The 24,669-nt window shown below is 38.6% G+C and overlaps 1 protein-coding gene across 3 annotated transcripts in view; it reads right to left on the reverse strand.

The window, feature by feature from the left end:
* Window positions 1-3,501: 3,501 nt before the first annotated feature.
* LOC121390032 (forkhead-associated domain-containing protein 1-like) overlaps window positions 3,502-24,669 on the reverse strand; it is a 45,840-nt gene continuing 24,672 nt past the window's right edge. For all 3 annotated transcript variants that reach the window (XM_041521733.1, XM_041521732.1, XM_041521734.1), the window contains 16 exons: window positions 24,341-24,580; window positions 23,122-23,320; window positions 22,441-22,629; window positions 21,430-21,557; window positions 19,634-19,961; window positions 18,683-18,794; window positions 18,068-18,334; window positions 15,305-15,437; window positions 14,670-14,808; window positions 11,898-12,127; window positions 11,304-11,524; window positions 9,533-9,584; window positions 8,710-8,823; window positions 7,758-7,835; window positions 6,611-6,751; window positions 3,502-5,470 (listed from right to left, as the gene is read on the reverse strand). In XM_041521733.1, the coding sequence (XP_041377667.1) occupies window positions 5,438-5,470; window positions 6,611-6,751; window positions 7,758-7,835; window positions 8,710-8,823; window positions 9,533-9,584; window positions 11,304-11,524; window positions 11,898-12,127; window positions 14,670-14,808; window positions 15,305-15,437; window positions 18,068-18,334; window positions 18,683-18,794; window positions 19,634-19,961; window positions 21,430-21,557; window positions 22,441-22,629; window positions 23,122-23,320; window positions 24,341-24,580 (2,604 nt within the window). In that variant the 3' untranslated portion in view covers window positions 3,502-5,437. The remainder of the gene's footprint in view (window positions 5,471-6,610; window positions 6,752-7,757; window positions 7,836-8,709; window positions 8,824-9,532; window positions 9,585-11,303; window positions 11,525-11,897; window positions 12,128-14,669; window positions 14,809-15,304; window positions 15,438-18,067; window positions 18,335-18,682; window positions 18,795-19,633; window positions 19,962-21,429; window positions 21,558-22,440; window positions 22,630-23,121; window positions 23,321-24,340; window positions 24,581-24,669) is intronic.

Raw genomic sequence — 24,669 nt, forward strand, 5'->3', positions numbered from 1 at the left:
TAAACCCCGCCCCTCTTAAAGACACGGTGTAACACTGACATATCACAACTCGTGTGAGAGCTCTACAGAGCTAAACCCCGCCCCTCTTAAAAACACGGTGTAACACTGACATATCACAACTCTTGTGAGAGCTCTACCAAGCTAAACCCCGCCCCTCTTAAAGACACGGTGTAACACTGACATATCACAACTCTTGTGAGAGCTCTACCGAGCTAAACCCCGCCCCTCTTAAAGACACGGTGTAACACTGACATATCACAACTCGTGTGATAGCTCTACAGAGCTAAACCCCGCCCCTCTTAAAGACACGGTGTAACACTGACATATCACAACTCGTGTGAGAGCTCTACAGAGCTCAACCCCGCCCCTCTTAAAGACACGGTGTAACACTGACATATCACAACTCTTGTGAGAGCTCTACCGAGCTGAACCCTGCCCCTCTTAAAGACACGGTGTAACACTGACATATCACAACTCGTGTGATAGCTCTACCGAGCTGAACCCCGCCCCTCTTAAAGACGTACACCGTCTCACATTGTCATATCACAACTCGTGTGATAGCTCTACCGAGCTAAACCCCGCCCCTCTTAAAGACACGGTGTAACACTGACATATCACAACTCGTGTGATAGCTCTACAGAGCTAAACCCCGCCCCTCTTAAAGACGTACACCGTCTCACATTGTCATATCACAACTCGTGTGAGAGCTCTACAGAGCTCAACCCCGCCCCTCTTAAAGACGTACACCGTCTCACATTGTCATATCACAACTCTTGTGAGAGCTCTACCGAGCTGAACCCCGCCCCTCTTAAAGACACGGTGTAACACTGACATATCACAACTCGTGTGAGAGCTCTACCGAGCTGAACCCCGCCCCTCTTAAAGACACGGTGTAACACTGACATATCACAACTCTTGTGAGAGCTCTACCGAGCTGAACCCCGCCCCTCTTAAAGACACAGTGTAACACTGCCATATCACAACTCTTGTGATAGCTCTACCAAGCTGAACCCCGCTCCTCTTAAAGACACGGTGTAACACTGACATATCACAACTCGTGTGAGAGCTCTACAGAGCTAAACCCCGCCCCTCTTAAAGACACGGTGTAACACTGCCATATCACAACTCTTGTGATAGCTCTACCAAGCTAAACCCCGCTCCTCTTAAAGACACAGTGTAACACTGCCATATCACAACTCTTGTGATAGCTCTACCAAGCTAAACCCCGCCCCTCTTAAAGACACGGTGTAACACTGCCATATCACAACTCTTGTGATAGCTCTACCAAGCTAAACCCCGCTCCTCTTAAAGACACGGTGTAACACTGCCATATCACAACTCTTGTGATAGCTCTACCGAGCTAAACCCCGCCCCTCTTAAAGACACGGTGTAACACTGCCATATCACAACTCTTGTGATAGCTCTACCAAAGCTAAACCCCGCTCCTCTTAAAGACACGGTGTAACACTGCCATATCACAACTCTTGTGATAGCTCTACCGAGCTAAACCCCGCCCCTCTTAAAGACACGGTGTAACACTGCCATATCACAACTCTTGTGATAGCTCTACCGAGCTAAACCCCGCTCCTCTTAAAGACACGGTGTAACACTGCCATATCACAACTCTTGTGATAGCTCTACCAAGCTAAACCCCGCTCCTCTTAAAGACACGGTGTAACACTGCCATATCACAACTCTTGTGATAGCTCTACCGAGCTGAACCCCGCCCCTCTTAAAGACACGGTGTAACACTGACATATCACAACTCTTGTGAGAGCTCTACCGAGCTGAACCCCGCCCCTCTTAAAGACACAGTGTAACACTGCCATATCACAACTCTTGTGATAGCTCTACCAAGCTAAACCCCGCTCCTCTTAAAGACACGGTGTAACACTGCCATATCACAACTCTTGTGATAGCTCTACCAAGCTCTTAAAGACACGGTGTAACACTGACATATCACAACTCGTGTGAAACCCCGCCCCTCTTAAAGACACGGTGTAACACTGCCATATCACAACTCTTGTGATAGCTCTACCGAGCTGAACCCCGCCCCTCTTAAAGACGTGGTGTAACACTGCCATATCACAACTCTTGTGAGAGCTCTACCGAGCTAAACCCCGCCCCTCTTAAAGACGCGGTGTAACACTGCCATATCACAACTCTTGTGATAGCTCTACCAAGCTAAACCCCGCCCCTCTTAAAGACACGGTGTAACACTGCCATATCACAACTCTTGTGATAGCTCTACCAAGCTAAACCCCGCTCCTCTTAAAGACACAGTGTAACACTGCCATATCACAACTCTTGTGATAGCTCTACCAAGCTAAACCCCGCTCCTCTTAAAGACACGGTGTAACACTGCCATATCACAACTCTTGTGATAGCTCTACCAAGCTAAACCCCGCTCCTCTTAAAGACACGGTGTAACACTGCCATATCACAACTCTTGTGATAGCTCTACCGAGCTGAACCCCGCCCCTCTTAAAGACACGGTGTAACACTGCCATATCACAACTCTTGTGAGAGCTCTACCGAGCTAAACCCCGCCCCTCTTAAAGACACGGTGTAACACTGACATATCACAACTCTTGTGATAGCTCTACCGAGCTGAAACCCCGCCCCTCTTAAAGACACAGTGTAACACTGACATATCACAACTCTTGTGATCAGCTCTTGTGATAGCTCTACCAAGCTGAACCCCGCCCCTCTTAAAGACACAGTGTAACACTGACATATCACAACTCTTGTGATAGCTCTACCGAGCTAAACCCTGCCCCTCTTAAAGACACGGTGTAACACTGACATATCACAACTCTTGTGATAGCTCTACCGAGCTGAACCCCGCCCCTCTTAAAGACACGGTGTAACACTGACATATCACAACTCTTGTGAGAGCTCTACCGAGCTAAACCCCGCCCCTCTTAAAGACACGGTGTAACACTGACATATCACAACTCTTGTGATAGCTCTACCAAGCTAAACCCTGCCCCTCTTAAAGACACAGTGTAACACTGACATATCACAACTCTTGTGATAGCTCTACAGAGCTCAACCCCGCCCCTCTTAAAAAACACGGTCTCACAATAGACCTTGTTTGACTTGAACTATACACTGTATGTATGTTCAACTCGGCCTTTGAAAGTTAAAACATTTTTTTGTGTGTTTAATGACAACACTAGAGCACATTTATTTATTAAACATTTGCAATTGGATGTCAAACATTTGGTAATTCTGACAGTGTTAGAAAGGAAACTTGCTACATCTGTCCATTAGTAGCAAAGTTTTTATCTTTTATATGCACCATCCCACAGACAGGATAGCACATACCACAGTCTTTGATATATCAGTCGAGGTGCACTGGCTAGAACGAGAAATAGCCTAATTGGACCACCGATGGGGATCGATCCTAAACTGACTGTGCAACAGGTGAGCACTTTACCACTGGGCTACGTCCCTCCATCTCTGCTTTTGAATTTCGAAATAAAAACAACAAAGGAATATTGTAAAAAAATGTTTATTTCCTAGGAAAGAAAGGGTAACATATGCATTTGTTTACAATGAGAAATTATCTACAATGTATCTACAAGCACATTAACTGATACATGTACTGGAACCAATATATACAGCATTTGAGATCACAATATGGTATCTGGTCATGTGACAAAGTCTAGGAACTGTAGTAACAAAATTTACCATATTAAAATACACGTATTGTAGTTATAAAAAAACAACTAAATAAGCTTTAAAATAGCATCTTTTTCTTTCACAATATAGTACATGTATTCCTAAAGGCTATTCAAGAAATGATCCTTTTTTTAAAATCTACAAGTTACCCCTACCCAATTTACATGCATGCTAGTGTAATTTTGTAATTCCCTTCCATAGGAAATTCCTGTATCCTCAAAATCGTACTGTGTAAGTTTGCGTACGATAAATACACATCTGTATGAATAACACACAAACATTTCTAAAAATGTTTCATAAGGCCACAGAAAAAAATGAGTACATATTAGAATAAATTAATATTTGAAATAATACATGTACAAAAAAGATCAGTTCTATTTAATTATAAAAGACTATTTATCACAGAGGTACCATACAACACAACGTAATATAAAACTAAACTGGCTATGCAATTTAAACATCATATTATTAAAAGATAACAAAAATGTCATGTTCTGTGTGAAAATTGAAATTGGTTTTTCTATATAACAAAGAATTTGTAATAATAATATATGTGTATATATACTAATTTTAATTTACAAAAAAAGGAATAAAACTATATACAGCACAGATAAAATATTGCGCAAAACTGTATGCCTTATCATCCATATAACTGTTACAATGTAATAAATAACAGGACTGCATCAAATGTGATGAAATCAAATAATGTAATAAATATTTCATTTATTCATATTTAAGTAATGATCTAAAAATAGCAAGTTTTGGCCATGTCAAATTATTACCCCATATGAAATTCTTCCACCCCATAACTCCATCACCACCTATAGACCTACATTTTCAGTGTTGATATAGTAATGACATTATGTTGATTTTCTATTTCAATGTCTCCACCTTACAGAAATAATTATTTTATTACATTTGCTGATTAATTGTATAGATTGATAATTAATATGCTTGAATATTTATATCATTAATAGATTAGTGAAAGTGAGCAATGAGGACAAGTGTGCATGTGTACATGAGAGAAAGTGAGAGAGAGAGAGAGAGTAGGAATGGGAGAGGGAGGGAGGGAGAGAGTTGGAGAGAGAGGAGAGGATGAAAGAGAGCGAGGAGAGGGTGAGAGAGAGAGAGAGAGAGGTGAGGATGAAAGAGAGAGAGATAGGGAATGAGGGGGAGAAAAAGAGAGCGAAAAACACACAGAGAAAGAGAGCCAGAAAGGAGGTAATTTTCACCAACACTGATTAAATATATAAAACATAGTAATGAACGTATATTACTGTTCGTTTTCGTTCATCAATGAATATAAAATTATTCTTCTTTGCAGTTTCTGTAAGTATTTCTCTCATTGTATCTGTCCATTTCAGAATAGCAAGACGATTTTCCTGACAGGGGGAATAACTCTGCAACAGCTGACTATGACGATGATGATTAGTGTTAAGGGGAAACAACTTTGGAAGGAACGTTCTCATAGAGAAATAATTGTTGAAAAAATGACATAACTAGGTGGCAATTTTAAGATACTAAGAAGCAATGTCTCTGAAAACAGTTGTAATAAAAGGTCAATGCTACTATGATAAAGGGATATAATCCTAGAAAGCCCATTCTTTGTATAAGGGGATACAACTCTTGTAGAAAGTTCTAACAAAAAGGCAGTGCTACTGATGATGAGGGGAAATAACTCTGGAATGACAGTTGTACTGTTGATAAGGCCTCTGTATTATTATCTATATTTAGGCAGCTGCGGTACGTTCTACTCATGGACTTCTATCGGTCGATCTGTACCCTGAAAACAAGAAAATATTGATCATTAAACAGAGTCAGAAGAAAGAAGGAAATGTTTTATTTAACCGCACACTCAACACATTTAAAAATTTTATTTACGGTTATATGGCGTCAGACATATGGTTACGGGCCACATAGATATAGAGAGAGAAAACCCACTGTCACCACTTCATGGAATACTCTTTTTCGATTAGCAGCAAGGGATCTTTTATATGCACCATCCCACAGACAGTATAGTACAAACCACAGCCTTTGTTACACCAGTCGTGAAGCACTGTCTGGAACGAGAAATAGCCCAATGAAGCCACCGACCGTGATCGATCCTAAAGCGACCGTGCATCAAGCGAGCGCTTTATCACTGGGCTACGTCCCGGCCCTGAGTGAGAAGATTTCAGTTTGACAAGCGGAGGTTGGTAAATATGAAAAGCACCTTGAGAAATATATAATACTAGTATAACACTTTCTAGGTGTAAAACAAAATGGTTGTTACCAATATTTGAAACATGGTGTAATAAAGTAATTAGAAAAGAAAGGATTGTTTGCTTGTTAATTATGTGGGGTGGGTGGGTTGTTGTTGTTTTTTGGGGGGGTAAATAGGCCAAAATCTTATATAAATATCTTGCCAAATTTTTATAAATAAATGTCTTGCCAAAAAAAAAAGAAAAACGTTTTTTTGTTCTTTTTTTAAATTAAGAAAAATAATAATAGGCCCTAACTTATCATTAAATACTTTTTTTAAAAATAGGCCAATTTTTTAATAATAATAACAATAACAATAATAATAACAACAAAAATAACAATAATAATAAATAAATAAATAATAATAATAAAAACACCACAAAAACATCTTGAAGTTCCTAAAAACAAACTTGTAAATGAAAATCCACTTAAAGGCACTGACACTCGCTGTTGGGCAGGTTAAGATATTATTAGCTATTGCTGTAACTGCTTTCTTTAATTACAAACCGCTTCTTGCTTAAATTATCAAGTTTGGAAAACTAAATGTCTTTGTTGTTTTTATGATCTTTGCAGAATTCAAAATTTGTTTTATAAGCAACAAAAAAGGTATGTACCTCGAACACAAGGGTTTGTGACTTTAAACAGAAGACAAACAAAAGTATTTTTACATCCATGTACTTACCAAACTAGTTTCGAGACTGTATATCCTTTTTTCCCTCATGTGTAAATTTCGTTCTCTGTCAGTCAGTTGAGATTTGAGCGTTTCTATTTCATAATTCTTTTTCCGTAGCATTTCTTTCTGTGCCTTTTTCTTTCCAAATAACTGAAACACACACGGGAACACACACAGTTAAAAGAACTACTATATAATTTATAGGAAATATCCTAGACATTCTTATACTAACTGAATTTCAACTTGCACTCTGTTGTTAACTCTAATGTTATTCTGAACTTGGAATTAAGGGATTTCCCAAGAAAACAAGAATGATTTTGGGATCCCACTCTATAGTAATAAATACAAAATATAGCTTGTGCCACCCCCACTAGAGACTCCCGCCACCCACTCCATATATCAGTTTTGCAATTTATATAGGCCTACACATTTTTTACATTGTAGATGCAAACTCATGTTAAAAAACCCTCTTGTAAATACGTCCAATGGGTTTTGCATAATGCAGTGCATAAGTCAAATTTTATTTTGTTTAAAGACACCACTAGAGCACATTGATTTATTAATCATTGGCTACTGAATGTCATACTTTTGGTAATTCTGACAGTCTTAAGAGAGGAAATCTACTAAAAGTTTCCATTAGTAGCAAGGGATCTTTTATATGCAACATCCCACAAACAGGATAGCACATATTTGACGATGTATATAAATATAGAGACTGTGAACCTCTGCTTAGAGATTGTGCCCCCTCACTCCAAAAATCATTCCTACAGGCCTGATAAGCCAGATTAACGTTTTATCTCTGCAATTTATATGCAACATTTATACGTTGTAGATGCAAACCCATGTGAAAAAACCTCTTGTAGATGAGTCTAATGAGTTGTCTTCCCTAATATATGTATCTCTTGCTATTGGATGTCAAACATTTGGTAATTTTGACATATAGTCTTAGAGAGGAAACAGCTAAATTTTTCCATTACTAGCAAAATATCATATGCACATGCCACAGCCTTTGATAAACCGTTCGTGGTGCACTGGCTGGAATGAGATATAGCCCAATAAATCAACCAATGAGGATCCATCCCAGACCGACCATGCATTAGGTAAACTCTTTGCCATTTAGCTACATCCTGCCCCACGTTGTAATAGAGTTACCTACCTTTGGATCTTCTGGATGACACCGGCTGGAGTGTGGGGTTCTATCTAGATGGAGTCGCTCGTTCTCTAGATGGAATGTCTGAAATAATCAAACTCACGTTGTTAATAGCGCTGCAAAGGAAAGGAATGTTTGCATCCCCAAACACAATATTTAATAAAGTTTGTTTTGCTTAATTACAAAGAAAGGAAAGAAAACTTTTATTTAACGACACTCAGAAAACCTTTGTTTTGTTTAATGACCCAACTAGAGCACATTGATTTATTAATCATGGGCTATTGGATGTCAAACGTGGTAATTTGGCACATAGTTTTAGAGAGGAAACCTGCTACATTTTTCCATTAGTAGCAAGAGATCTTTTATATGCACCATCCCGCAGACAGGATAGCACATACCACGGCCTTTGATATACACGTTGTGGAGCATTAATTGGCTGGAATAAGAAATAGACCAATGGGTCCACCAATGAGGATTGATCCCAGACTGACTGACCTCACAGTAAGTGTTTAACATGAAATGGTAAGCAGACCGATCGTGCATCATTTGAGCACTTTACCACTGTGCTATGTCCCACCCCATTCTGCTAGAACTAGAATAACAAGAAAACGAGTGAAAAAAGGATTGGAAGGAAAAAAGGAAATGTTTTATTTAACAACCCACTGAACACATTTTATTTACGGTTATATGGCGTCGGACATATGGTTAAGGACCATACAGATGCTGAGTGAGGAAACTCACTGTCACCACTTCATGGGCTACTATTTTCGATTAGCAGCAAGGGATCTTTTATATGCACAATCCCACAGACAGGATAGTACATATCATGGCCTTTGTTACACCAGTTGTGGAGCACTGGCTGAAATGAGAAATAGCCCAATGGGTTCACCGATGGGGATCAATCAAAAAAAAAAAAAGGTTTGGACTGCTGAGAATATATGAATTGAATTAAGAATACCTTCTTCTGTTTTATTGCCGCATTGAGACGTTTCTCTTGGTTGAGTCGATCGCGGGTTCGGTTCAGTGACTCGCGTAGGTACTGTGATTCCTCCGAATTCGTTCTTATTTCGCTCTGTCAATAAAATAAACCTTGCAAACTGGACTTGTGGTGAGAACTGACCATATTTAATATTGTTGCACATAATACATAGATCTGTCCATAAAACACTATCTTACCTTAACATGTTTTAAATATAAAGTCGTATATGGATAAATATATTTGAATGACTTTTGGTTGTAATAATTTCAAAAGAAATAAGAAATTAATTTGTACATACCAAATTATTTTAGACAAAAGTCGAAATTGAGATACTATAAAACATTATGATGTCCTTAAATGTATTTGTTATATAATGAGAAAGAAAATGGAAGTAAATTGTAATTTTAATCATGTAAAAATATTTTATTTGCTCAAAACCCTCAGGATATAGTAGTCCGTTTAACATCTAACATATTAACATATTACTAAAGAATGTAGGCCTAAATGTATTTCCAATCCTGCAATGACAATAGAAGTAATTAATGTGCTTGCTTTAATAAATGAATGGCAAAATATATATCAGGCATATTTTATTAATTAATAATACATTTTGTGAGTGTTTTATAAAAGGCAATTTTATAATTAATTATTGAAAAAGGCTTGTTTAATCTCAGGGCAGAATGGCGCTGATTACGGTAGGATGGTGATAGACTATTGAGACATGGTGCTGCACCATGCTAAAACAAGCCAGAGAAAACACTAAGAAAGATAATACCGTACGTGTACTAAAGAATGTACTTACGACCAGAGTATCAACCTGAGCCGTCTTGTGTTCTGCCAGATCCTGAGCTTGTCTGTAAAAAAGAAACATAAACTTGATTTAATAAAAAAAAATTGTTTTGTTTAATGACACCACTAGAGCATATTGATTTATTAATCATTGTCAGACATTTGGTAATTTTGACATATCGTCTTAGTAACCTGGTACATTTTTCCATTAGTAACAAGGGATCTTTTATATGCATGATCCCACAGACAGGACAACACATACCATGACCTTTGATAAACCAGTTGTATTACACTGACTGAAATAAGAAATAGCCCAATGGGCCCACTGACGGGGATCGATCCCAGACCAAATGCACATCAAGTCAGCGCTTTACCACTGGACTACGTCCACCCCTGTTTTGATATAGATATATACTTATATATATACTTATATACTTTTTTAATGTGTCTCATACATAAAACACGTACCACACATCAAACAAAACAAACACAAATGATCGACTCTGTAGGTCTCACTACCAAATCTGTTAGTGACAAAGACAATGGGCCATTTCTCATTCCAGCCAGTGCTTCACAACTGGTGTAACAAAGGCCGTGGCATGTACTATCCTCTCTGTGGGATGGTGCATATAAAAGATCCCTTGCTACTAATCGAAAAGAGTAGCCCATGACAATAGATGTGCCTGGACATTTAGTAGGATATGGGCTTATCAGATGTGAATCTCTGTACAATGAAATGTTAGAACTACTGTTGGATAATTAGGTAATCAACACAAATAACTCTCTGGTTTATTGGAGATGGAAAAACTCCAAGCTCTTTTAAAACAGTAGTTTACCTCAATCTCATAATATCCCAGTCCAGGCCCTATAGGATTACATATTTTACAGGAAACACCTTTCCGTGATTTTGTTGACATGCAACTGAAAAAATTGTTTTCGTGGAATCGTGGAGCTTGCCAGACCCATACACAATCTCATGGTAAGTTTAAAAAAAATCTTTCCTGCTTCCTCTATAGTAGGAAAGTTAATTTCAATTAAGCACAACTCAAAATAAACACACAAATATTCCAGATATGGCCTCTTTAACAGTCATTCTCATTTAAGTATGGGTCTACATGAAAACACAAATATTCCAGATATTGCCTCTTTAACAGCCATTCTTATTTTAGTATGGGTCAACATGAAAACATAAATATTCCAGATATGGCCTCTTTAACAGCCATTCTCATTTAAGTATGGGTCAAAATAAAACCACAAATATACCAGATATGGCCTCTTTAAGTATGGGTCAAAATAAAACCACACGTATTCCAGATATGGCCTCTTTAACAGCCATTCTCATTTAAGTATGGGTCAACATAAAAACACAAATATTCCAGATATGGCCTCTTTAACAGCCATTCTCATTTAAGTATGGGTCAAAATGAAACCACAAATATTCCAGATATGGCCTCTTTAACAGCCATTCTCGTTTAAGTATGGGTCAAAATAAAACCACAAATATTCCAGATATGGCTTCTTTAAGTATGGGTCAAAATAAAACCTCAAGTATTCCAGATATGGCCTCTTTAACAGCCATTCTCATTTAAGTATGGGTCAACATAAAAACACAAATATTCCAGATATGGCCTCTTTAACAGCCATTCTCATTTAAGTATGGGTCAAAATGAAACCACAAATATTCCAGATATGGCCTCTTTAACAGCCATTCTCGTTTAAGTATGGGTCAAAATAAAACCACAAATATTCCAGATATGGCCTCTTTAACACTGAAAGTTTCTCACTGGAGTTTGGCGAGGTCTCTCTCGTATCCTTGTAACAACTCGTCCTTCCTGTGTATCCGCTCCTGCAGGACTTTAATCCGATTGGCTAACAGCTCGGTCGATGATTCCCGCTCCTGCGTCAGTTTTTCCCGCTCATCCCTCGGGATGTGCGCCATCGCACGAAGCCCACCGATCTCCTCGAGTTCCAGACAGCTCGCCATGGCCCGCAGCAGTGACAGATACTGAAAATATTATACATATACCATTACAAATATAATATTATATTACATGGAGTAGTGACAGATACTGAAAATATTACACCATTAAAATATTACATTATATTACATGGAGTAGTGACATACTGAAAATATTGTATCATTGAATTATAATATTATATTATATAGAGTAGCGACATACTGAAAATATTATATCATTAAAATATAATATTATATTACATGGAGTAATGACATACTGAAAATATTGTATCATTGAATTATAATATTGTATGGTATGAAGTAGTGACAGATACTGAAAATATTGTGCAAGCTAAAATTATCAAATTATCTTGAGAGAGAGAGAGGGAGGCAGACAGAGAGACAGAGACAGTAAACTTACCGTGGTCTCACTACACTCGAGCGCATCCATCGTCTCCCTGTGAGCGCTGCGCTCCATGTCGGCCTCCACGTTTGCGGAGGAGATGAGTCCACGTGTTTTCCCGATCTGCCGGTCGAGCGACGTTATGTTCTGAACCACCCGGTCCTCCGTGATCGCCTGGTTCGCCCTCATCTCTGCCAGCTCCTTCTTCAGGGCAATCACCTGGTGCAGGGCCTGGTCCTGGTTCGGCACTGACACCAAAGGAAAGGAATGTAGGTTTATTGATAATAACTCAACACATTTTGAATTACAGCTACCGGTAATAGGTGCACTTTTTAACATGGCTATTTTGACACTTAGTTGAGAATGAGAGAAAAGGAAAGGAATGTAGGTTTAACAAACCTCGCACATTTTAAACTATGGCTATTTGGAAAGTAAAGGAATCTTTGTTAACAACACCTCAGCACATTTTAAACTACGGCCATTTGGTGTCTAACATATGGTTATTTTGACACATAGGTTAGAGAGAGAAAGTAAAGGAATGTTTATTTAAATGACACCTCAGCACATTTTAAACTACAGCTATTTGGTGTCTAACATATGGTTATTTCTACACTTGGTTTAGAGAGAAAAGGAGGGGATGTTTGTTTAATGACACATTTGGCTGATAGTGATAGAGGAAAGGAAAGGACTGTTTGTTTAATGACACATTTGGCGGATAGTGATAGAGGAAAGGAAAGGACTGTTTGTTTAATGACACATTTGGCTGATAGTGATAGAGAAAAGGAAAGGAATGTTTGTTTAATGACACATTTGGCTGATAGTGATAGAGAAAAGGAAAGGAATGTTTGTTTAATGACACATTTGGCCGATAGTGATAGAGGAAAGGAAAGGACTGTTTGTTTAATGACACATTTGGCCGATAGTGATAGAGGAAAGGAAAGGACTGTTTGTTTAATGACACATTTGGCCGATAGTGATAGAGGAAAGGAAAGGAATGTTTGTTTAATGACACATTTGGCCGATAGTGATAGAGGAAAGGAAAGGAATGTTTGTTTAAAGGAATGTTTGTTTAACGACACATTTGGCTGATAGTGATAAAGGAAAGGAATGTTTGTTTAATGACACATTTGGCTGATAGTGATAGAGAAAAGGATAGGAATGTTTGTTTAATGACACATTTGGCTGATAGTGATAGAGGAAAGGAAAGGAATATTTGTTTAATGACACATTTGGCTGACAGTGATAGAGGAAAGGAAAGGAATGTTTGTTTAATGACACATTTGGCTGACAGTGATAGAGGAAAGGAAAGGAATGTTTGTTTAATGACACATTTGGCTGATAGTGATAGAGAAAAGGAAAGGACTGTTTGTTTAATGACACATTTGGCTGATAGTGATAGAGGAAAGGAAAGGAATGTTTGTTTAATGACACATTTGGCCGATAGTGATAGAGGAAAGGAAAGGAATGTTTGTTTAATGACACATTTGGCCGATAGTGATAGAGGAAAGGAAAGGAATGTTTGTTTAATGACACATTTGGCTGATAGTGATAAAGGAAAGGAATGTTTGTTTAATGACACATTTGGCTGATAGTGATAAAGGAAAGGAATGTTTGTTTAATGACACATTTGGCTGATAGTGATAAAGGAAAGGAATGTTTGTTTAATGACACATCTGGCTGAGAGTGATAGAGGAAAGGAAAGGAATGTTTGTTTAATGACACATTCACCAATAGTGATAGAGGAAAGGAAAGGAATGTTTGTTTAATGACACATTTGGCCGATAGTGATAGAGGAAAGGAAAGGAATGTTTGTTTAATGACACATTTGGCCGATAGTGAAAGAGGAAAGGAAAGGAATGTTTGTTTAATGACACATTTGGCCGATAGTGATAGAGGAAAGGAAAGGAATGTTTGTTTAAAGGAATGTTTGTTTAAAGACACATTTGGCTGATAGTGATAAAGGAAAGGAATGTTTTTTTAATGACACATTTGGCTGATAGTGATAGAGGAAAGGAAAGGAATGTTTGTTTAAAGGAATGTTTGTTTAACGACACATTTGGCTGATAGTGATAAAGGAAAGGAATGTTTGTTTAATGACACATTTGGCTGATAGTGATAGAGGAAAGGAAAGGAATGTTTGTTTAATGACACATTTGGCTGATAGTGATAGAGGAAAGGAAAGGAATATTTGTTTAATGACACATTTGGCTGATAGTGATAGAGGAAAGGAAGGAATGTTTGTTTAATGACACATTTGGCTGATAGTGATAAAGGAAAGGAATGTTTGTTTAACGACACCTCAGCACATTTGGCTGACAGTGATAGAGGAAAGGAAAGGAATGTTTGTTTAATGACACATTTGGCTGACAGTGATAGAGGAAAGGAAAGGAATGTTTGTTTAATGACACATTTGGCTGATAGTGATAGAGGAAAGGAAAGGAATGTTTGTTTAATGACACATTTGGCTGATAGTGATAGAGGAAAGAAAAGGAATGTTTGTTTAATGACACATCAGCACATTTGGTTGAGATTGATAGAGGAAAGGAAAGGAATTTAGGTTTTTAACAATACCTCAGCACATTTAAAATTACAGATAATGATTAAATTACATATGGTTATTTTGACACAGCATGGGTATTTGGACACTTGGTTAAGAGTGAGAGAGAAAAGGAAAGTCAGATCAATATTTTTTCCGTCTCATAAAGCTACAACATAGACAGACATTTTTAATGGCTAACGAACATGACATCATCACAAAGTTTTAGATTTAGACTTTTGTTTTCGACTCACATGATGGCCTCACAATCTCTAACTGTTTTATTCTGGCTCGCAACTCAGTGAGTGCCTCTCGCTGTCTCAAGATGACCTGCTCATGTCTTTCGCCACGACACTGCGCCCCCTGGGCAGACAACTCTGATGTGATCTTTCCCTGCAACAGAAAACATGGTTGTAACTTTTAAAACTAAAATATTACCACATGCAGAAATATATACAAACAGAGAAACACAGACATAGATTGACAGATGGATAGAAAGATGGCCAGAGAAATACATTGATGGATGAGTGGAGAAACAAAGTAACACACAAACACAAATAAGCAAGGTAGGGTAGGGCAGACAGATGGACATATGGACAGAGAGACTGATAAACTAACAGAAACATAAAAACAGGCAATCACAGAGACAGAAATAGATAGGGCAGATAGAAATGGGCAAACAGATGGATGGATGGATGGATGGATGGATGGATGGATGGATGGATGATGGATGGATGGACTGACAGATGGATGGACAGACATACACAAACATATACATATTGACAAACAGATGGACAGACTGACAGGTAAATGGACAGACAGACAGACAGACAGACACACAGACAGACAAGACACACACGCACAGACAGACAGACAAAATGACCCTCACTTCCTGGTCCAGCAGGTCAAGTTGTTTCCTCTGTTCGTCTTTCTCGTCACTGAGTCGCTCCTCTAGACTCCGCATCCTCTGTTTGTACTCCTTGAGCTCTGTCTTGTACTGGACTGCGAGTTCCTTCTCCTTGCTGTTAATAAAAATAATATTACATGAGTGTGTGTGTTACATTGGGATATTACTACATCCTCTGTTTGTACTCCTTGAGCTCTGTCTTGTACTGGACTGCGAGTTCCTTCTCCTTGCTGTTAATAAAAATAATATTACATGAGTGTGTGTGTTATATTGGGATATTACTACATCCTCTGTTTGTACTCCTTGAGCTCTGTCTTGTACTGGACTGACACTGGACTGTCAGCTCTTTCTCTTTATTGTTTAATATAAATAATATTATATAAGAAAGAAAGAAATGTTTTATTTAACGACGCACTCAACACATTTTATTTACGGTTATATGGCGTCAGACATATGGTTAAGGACCACACAGATTCTAAGAGGAAACCCGCTGTCGCCACTACATGGGCTACTCTTCCAATTAGCAGCAAGGGATCTTTTATTTGCGCTTCCCACAGGCAGGATAGCACAAACCATGGCCTTTGTTGAACCAGTTATGGAACATTGGTCGGTGCAAGTGGTTTACACCTACCCATTGAGCCTTGCGGAGCACTCACTCAGGGTTTGGAGTCGGTATCTGGATTAAAAATCCCATGCCTCGACTGGGATCCGAACCCAGTACCTACCAGCCTGTAGACCGATAGCCTGCCACGATGCCACCGAGGCCGGTCAATATTATATAAGTGTATGTGTGTGTAATATGAAGTATATTGCTTTTCCTTGCTGTCTAATACAAATAATATTACATGAGTGTGTGAGCTATGAGAACTTTTATTCTTTGGTTTCAAAATAAAAATTATTACATAATAATAATAATAAATTCTTTATTTAGTGAGGGTAACACAGTTAGCAAAAGCTAATCTTCCCTGAGGCCCTCAGGTACAAACAATACAGAATTACAATGCATACATTTATGAACAAATAGAAAATACATATATGGCAATAAACATATGTACAAATGATATTATTTTAGAAAATATTTCTGGAGTCTATATTTAAAAACAGCAGTATTTGGCGATGATCGGATAGCTTTAGGCAATTTATTCCAAAGTACTGGTCCAGAGTAACTGAAAGCATGTTTAAATAAAGACATTTTAGGTTTTGGAATTAATAGATTTCTATCCTCTACATTTCGAAGGTTGTAGGGATTGTTTTCTCCAACATATATTAATAAGTTTGAAAGATAGTTTGGGGCTTCATTGTATAGACATTTATAAATTTGTAAACATTTGTGATAGTGGATTCGTGTTTCCATTTTAACTGTTTAAATAGTGGGGTAGATAAGAGTAATAGGATCTACATCTAATATCCTTGCAGCTCTCTTTTGCAGTTTTAGTAAATGTTCTAATCCATCCTGATTACAGTTTCCCCAAATTACACAGCAGTAATCGATGAGTGGTAAAATATACCCATTGTAGAAAAGTTTTCTTGCATCTAAATTTAAATACCTAATAATTTTTGATAACAGATACAGACGTTTAGAGATCAGGGAACACACATGTTTAACCTGATTTGTCCATTTTAAATTATTATCAACTTTAATTCCTAAAAGTTTTTCACAATCAGTGTGTTGCAGATGTTCTGAATTTATTATAAGAGAAATATCATTTTGGATTGTAACTTTTTGTCTTGTTCCTATGGTCATATATTTGGTCTTTTTTGTGTTTATGAACATTTTATTATAGGAACACCATTTTTCTACACTGTTCAGATCTTGCTGTAGTTTATCTTGAATTTGAGTAACAGTTTTCCCTGACATGAACATTGTTGAATCATCTGCATACATACTTGTGGTACAATGTTCAATGTATAGTGGAAGATCATTTATGTACAGTATAAAGATTACATGAGGATGTATGTCAAAATAACAATATAATGGGGATCTAAACAGTCACAGTTTGTAATCAAATATTCAAGATTACTGAAAATGTATACTCAACAAAATTAATTAACGGTCAGTAGACTTTTTATCATTGTTTGCTAGTGTCATATTATTCTAGGAATTACACTAACATCAATCTCTGATACTCACATCAATGTGTCATACTCACACCAGTCTGCCATACACAACTGCCTGTCATACTCACACCAGTATGTTATACTCACAACAGTCTGTGTGAGTATACTCTTATCAGTGTGTTGTACTCACAGCAACATGTTATACTCACACCAGCCTTTCATACTCACACCAGTCTGCCATACACACACCAGCATGTCATACTGACACCAGCCTGTCATACTCACACCAGCCTGTCATACTCACACCAGCCTGTCATACTCACCAGTCTGTCATACACCAGCATATCATACTCAAACCAGTCTGTCATACTGACACCAGCCTGCCATACTGACACCAGCCTGCCATACTCACACCAGCCTGCCATACTCACACCAGCATGTCATACTCACACCAGCCTGTCATACTCACACCAGTCTGTCATACACGAGTCTGTGCTACACTCACCTCTTCTTTCTGTTTGTCGATGATCTTCATCAGTTTGTCATACTCACACCAGTCTGTCATACTCACACCAGTCTGTCATACTCACACCAGTCTGTCATACTCACACAAGTCTGTCATACTCACACCAGTCTGTCATACTCACACCAGTCTGTCATACCCACACCAGTCTGTGATACACTCACCTATAGTTGGCCTCCAGAGACTTCATCTCTTCTTTCTGTTTGTCGATGATCTTGGTCAGTTTTGCCATCTGTTGTCGCAGCTCGACGAGGTCCCTCTCCTTCTGCTGGAGGAGTTCCCGCTTCTGTTCCATCTCCTGTTTCTGGGTCTCGCTCAGCTCCCCGGTGATGTCCGACAGACGGGCAGACGCTCCAGACAGATCCCGGCGCAGACCCATGATCACATCCTGTGAGTCCTGATACTGTTTCTTCATATCAAGGTTTTCTCGTCTAAACAGAAAAATTAAATAATAAAAAAAATTGAAACTGTTTTTCTTTTTAAGTCAAGTATCTTATTTATATAAAAAACAAAAACAAAAAAACTTTATATCTTTATATCTTCTAGAATTAAAATACAATTGTTATATCTTCAGAAAACATAAATTAGAAGACAACATGGCGCTCCTTTTACTTGGCCTTCAGCAATGACACGTGGCATTTTTACATGCACTTCCTGTACGTGGTACCGGATGCTACCAAACACAGGTCTCAGCCCACTGTTAAGTACTGACTACTTAAATGTCAATATGTTACAATAATCAGTGATTATGTATAAACGTGAATGTTGACTAAACTGACCTGAGGACAGAAATAAGATGTTCCATGGCTGCCAGCTCCTCTGTTGGTCGCTGGAGAATTATTTTTGGTTTCGGAGGTAGAACGGGCTTCTCTACTTTTCTCGTGTTAAGTTCTGAAATGGAAATCAATGGATCTGTTTATTATTAACTCTAAATCTGTCTCAATGATCATAAAAATTAAACTTTTGTTGTTAAAACTGTCAGGCATTCCTCAGAACCTCAGTCTGGCACAACAAAAGAAAGGAAGACATGTTTTATTTAACGACGCTCAACACATTTTAATTACGGTTATATGGTGTTCGACATATGGTTAAGGACCACACAGATAATAAGAGAGGAAACCGGCTGTCACCACTTCATGGGCTACTCTTTTCGATTAGCAGCCAGGGATCTTTTATATGCACCATCCCACAGACAGGGTAGTACATACCACAGCCTTTGATATATCAGTCGTGGTGCACTGGCTGGAATGAGAAATAGCCCAACGGGCCCACCGAAGGGAATCGATCCTAGACCGACCACGCATCAAGTGAACACTTTACCACTGGGTTACGTCCCACCCCATGGCACGGCAGTGTTTACATGACATTGTGTACTACCTGGGTGGGTTAAAACACTGCTTATATCAGTTTTATCACAAAATGTTAACATTATCAGTCATGAGAATTTATTTGGTGTACAGCACGTAACCTTAAGGCTGTGATGTGACCAAATTGTGAATTCATTTTTAAAAGCATAAACAAGTTTCAAATCTCATCCACCCACCAACACCTTCCAAGTTTACACATGGTTTATATTCAATCACATAACAAAAGTAAAATCGTACCTACCTACCCACCACGTCTAAAACATGCACCTACCTTGAAAAGATTTCTTGAGATCAGTCATCTCACCCACCTACACAGACCCTCTAAATCTACAACTACCCACCTCCTCCAATATCTGCACCTACCCTGAACTGTTTTCTTCAGCTCAGTGATCTCCTCTTGGTAATCTTTGTTCTTCTTCGTGATCTTCACGATGCGCTCCTCCATGACGCAGATCGTCATCGCGTGCTGTTTGTTCTGTTCCTTGTACGACTCGACGTCCATCGAGAACTTCTTCTCGAGTTCCTCCTTCTCTGCTCGCAGTCTCTCGATCTCCTCCGACCTCGACTGCTCCAGTCTCGCGATCTCGTCTCTCAGCTCGATCTCCAGAGCCTGGTACTGAGCGATCTGGACGATCGCGTCCGCGGCTTTCTCTAGCTTCTCGAGGTCTTCTTCTTGACGAGATGTTAGAGACTGGAATATGAATAGTAGAGATTATTACCAAATTAATTAACAACCTTGTCAAACATTTCTCCATCTTCATCTGGATGTGACGTCAATGACTGAAAAATATAGAATGATTATGTCACATTTATTTATTTACTTTTGGAATCAACAGCTTTTTCAGCCTCTCACGGTCTTCTTCTTGGCGAGAGGTTAGGGATTAAAATATGAATAGATAGATTATTGCCAATGTCACATTTATTTATTTACTTTTGGAATCAACAGCTTTTTCTAGCTTCTCGTGGTCTTCTTCTTGGCGAGAGGTTAGGGATTAAAATATGAATAGATAGATTATTGCCAATGTCACATTTATTTATTTACTTTTGGAATCAACAGCTTTTTCTAGCTTCTCGTGGTCTTCTTCTTGGCGAGAGGTTAGGGATTAAAATATGAATAGATAGATTATTGCCAATGTCACATTTATTTATTTACTTTTGGAATCAACAGCTTTTTCTAGCTTCTCGCGGTCTTCTTCTTGGCGAGAGGTTAGGGATTAAAATATGAATAGATTATTGCCAATGTCACATTTATTCATTTATTCTTCTTCTTTTTAACCATTTAACATTTATTTACTTTAATTGTAAAATTATTTTAAGTGCAGTTAATCACTTTTCTTCATTAGAACATGTAGTTATGATATTCGAGACACATGGATGAAGAATGCATTCAAAATATGCAACTTCAAATTCATATAAATGGCCAAAGGGTTATGTGATGAACTGTTATATTAAAAAATTAAACATTAAAAACTTAGGTTCACCAGCATTTTCTTCATGTATTCCAAAATTGCTAAAAAAAAAAAAAAACCTATCTGACAGCAAAATTAATTTGTTTAATGCAAATGTAATTCACATAATCAAACAATCGGTTACCTAGGTAACAGTCACAGGAACCAACTTCTGGTTACCTAAGGTTTTGAAATATTATCCCAGGTAGATACTACTGCCTTTCTAATGAACAAGGTGAACGTATGTTCAGATTTTTGTTAGTTAACAGTATTCATACATGTAAGTACTTCACCTAGATAACTGCCCTATTGTTCACAGTTATTAATGTATTAACCAGTTAAAGAAGTAAAATATCAAGCTACTGTTCTCAGAATTAAAATCCACTGCCTCAATAATATGATCATTATTTGGTGTAAATTGTCAAAATGTTCAATATCTTCAATATTGGCCCTTTCGTCACAAGGCCTAAAATAACAATATTTATAGTCCTTCCCACAGGGAATGCCATTATTCATGCTATGGAATTTACTACAAGTTATTTATTTCTGAGCCGATTGTTTTCTAAATTTGACAAAAAATAGTATATTTGTTTTGTTATTTCCAAAACATGTTTACTTTTCTTCTTACATCAAAAAAACCCTGAAATGATTTATTAAAACATTTGTGTAGGAGAATGAGACAGACTATAGTAATGTCTATAAGATTTTTACCTCTCTCAGTTGTTCCATTGCAGCTTCTATTTCTTCAACACGTCTTCTCTCTGCCCCGACTTCATTTTCTCGTTTCTCAGTCTCAACAGCTCGAATCTCGTCAATCGCTCGGTTTAGCTTCTCTTCACCTGAAGAATTAGAAATATTGATCCTTGTAATATAGGCTTTTATGTTTACAAAACCACTCATCAAAATCTAACTCTATATTTACAGGCTCTCTTTAATATTTAATAATCTGAAAAATATAGTTTTTGATGTGAAAAGAGGCAATATGTTGATATGAAAAATCAGCTTCTGACATTTTTATCTCTACCGACAAACACGCCAGTAGATCAAGCTCACTGTCACTGTCTTTAATGTGAAATCCTACTAACACCTACACGTACAGGCATACCTTTGCGTTTTGGCAAGCTACACTGCGTCATTGAGTCAACTCTCTATCCCCGCTATTGTCACCGACAGACAAACACACTCTGTCCATCTCTCTCTCTATCCATCCTTCCCTATCTTTTTGTCTCTCTCTAACTCTGTCTCTTTCTGTCTTGTCACACTCTCTATCTCTCTCTCTGTCCATTTCTCTCATTCTCCCTCTCTATCTTGTTGTCTGTTCCTGTCGCTTTCTCTCTTCCTCTCTCTCCTTTTGTCTGTCTGTCTGTCTCTGTCTCTTTCTTTCTCTCCCTCCCTCTCTCTGTCTCTCTCCTCTCCTTCTCTATCTCATTCTCCCTCTTTCTTTCTCTCTGTCTCTCCCTCCCTCTTTATCTCTTCTCCCTCTCCCTGTCTTTGTATCTATATCTCTCTTCATCTCTCTGTCTCTCTCCCTCTCTCTTTCTCTCTCCATCTTTCTATCTGTCTGTCTGTCTGTCTGTCTGTCTCTCTCTCTCTCTCTCTCTCTCTCTCTCTCTCTCTCTCTCTCTCTCTCTCTCTCTCTCTCTCTCTCTCTCTCATCTTTCAGACATAGAAGATCAACTGCCAACTGCACTACAACTGTCTTTAATATTAAATCCTACACACCTTCGAGTCGCGCACGCTCCACCGCATCCGTCAGTTGATTCTCCAGATCCTGTTTTTGTGCATCGAGCTGAAGGGCAAGGTCAGCTCGGTGGTGTTCGTCGAGTTCGGCGATCTGTGACATGAGTCGATCCTTCTCACTGATCGCAGACTCCCACTTGGCGAACAGAGTCTCTATGTGTTTACTGGGATCTGACATAGGAAAGAAAAGAAAATCAATATTTAAGGAAGGACAAAATGTTCTATTTAACAACGCACTCAACATATTTTCATATTTAATGACAATGTTCCAGCTGATCAGACTTCCACTTGGTGTACAATGTCTCTATGTATTTACCAGAAAGTATGGAAGAACAGAAGGAAGGAAGAAAAAGTGTTTTTATTTGATGACACACTCTGCTGGGAAGGACTATGGATAGTGAAAAGAAAAACCCCATCTGTTGCAGCCTTAGACTACCACTTACAACATAGCATTAAAAGATCTTTAATATGCATTTTCAGACAGGGCAGCACATACAACAGACATGACTGGGACCGTTCATGCTCAGCATTTAAAAAAACCCGGTAATCCTTTTTTTTAATTTGCCTATAGAAGATGACATATTACTCTGCTCCGATATTTTATACTACACCCCTGGACTCCCTCCCCCATTATTTTCCACCAGGTACTGCCCTAAACCTCACCATCGTTGGACAGCTTGACATTGACTCCACACTTCTCCAGAGCGCCCTCTATCATCTCCTCCCACTGGTTCTCTCCCTTGACGAGGTCAATCACCATGTCGCGTATCCATAGCAACGATTCGTCGGCCATCACAGACTGAAGGAAGCTGGTTTCCTGGTTTAGACTTTCAGTCAGGTGGCCATTTTCTGCGAGGCGAGTCTAAAGAAAACAAAATAAAAGAAAGAGATGATTGTAGTGAAATCGGCTGTAACAACCATGATTTAAACAAAGTCGGCCATTATGGTACATTTTTTAGCTGCCAAGGGAAATAACTTTCTGATAAAACAGTTCTCAACAAAAAGGCCAAACCGGCCTTGGTGGTGTCGTGGTTTAGCCATCGGACATAAGGCTGGTAGGTATAAGGTTCGCAGCCCAGTACTGGCCTCGGTGGTGTCGTGGTTAAGCAGGGTTAGCAGCCTGGTACCGGCTCCCACCCAGAGCAAGTTTAAAAAGACTCAGTGGGTAGGTGTAAGGCCACTACACCCTCTTTTCTCTCACTAACCACTAACCAACTAAGAACTAAAACATTGTCCTGGACAGACAGCCCAAATAACTGAGGTGTGTGCCCAAGACAGCATGAACCTTAATTGGTAATAAGCATGAAAATAAGTTGAAATGATATGAAAAAAGGGCCAGTCCAAAAACACAGTCTAAGTGGTGTCATAGTTCAGCCAATGGACTTAAGGTTTGTAGTTACTGGGTTCGCGCCCCCAGACTACCGACTCTCAGCCAGAGCAAGTTTTAACAACTCAGTGGGTAGGTGAAAGGTTCACTACACCGATTTAAATATCTCTCACTAAACACTATAACCCAATGTCCTGGGCCCACTTTTATGAAGCCATCTTAGCGCTATCATCGTTTCCTACGACGGAGCCACAGGTGTGTACCCAGGCCAGTGTGCTTGAACCTTGATTGCATATAAGCACGGAAATAAATATTTTGACAACTGATCGAGAGAAAGAAACAACCCACTACATGTATTACCACAAAATGAGTCACAGGAATCTTTTCTAGGCACTTTTCCATAGACAGGACAGTAGATACCACTGCCTTTAGTTCAACAGTCAATTCTGACCTCGACCATTCTGGATTATTAATACCATCTGGGAAGTAACCCCACAACAAAGAATTAAAAACAATTTTGTATTTTTAAGACAAAAAAACCTGAATTCTACTTACCACACTTTGCTGCAGTTGGTCCTTCAACTTTGCAGCATTATCGAGTAACTCAGCGGTACCGGATTCTGCGGCTCGGAGCTGGCTCTTTAACTCTTGTATCTTCTGTGTTAACTCTGTCCTCTGGTTCATGAGGCTCTTCATCGTCTCTATCAACTCATCATCGGTTATCTCCGTCTCCGGGGCCTTCACGCCTGGGGTCGAAAACGTCGCCTGGATCACACGGTTTCGGAACCTCTCCAGCTGAAATTAAAATATAATAAACAAATAAATGAATGAATGAATGAGTGAATGAGTGAATGAATGAATACAAAATAAACAATAAATAAATA

The sequence above is a fragment of the Gigantopelta aegis genome, chromosome 15 (assembly GCF_016097555.1).
Source record: "Gigantopelta aegis isolate Gae_Host chromosome 15, Gae_host_genome, whole genome shotgun sequence".
Classification (NCBI taxonomy): domain Eukaryota; kingdom Metazoa; phylum Mollusca; class Gastropoda; order Neomphalida; family Peltospiridae; genus Gigantopelta; species Gigantopelta aegis.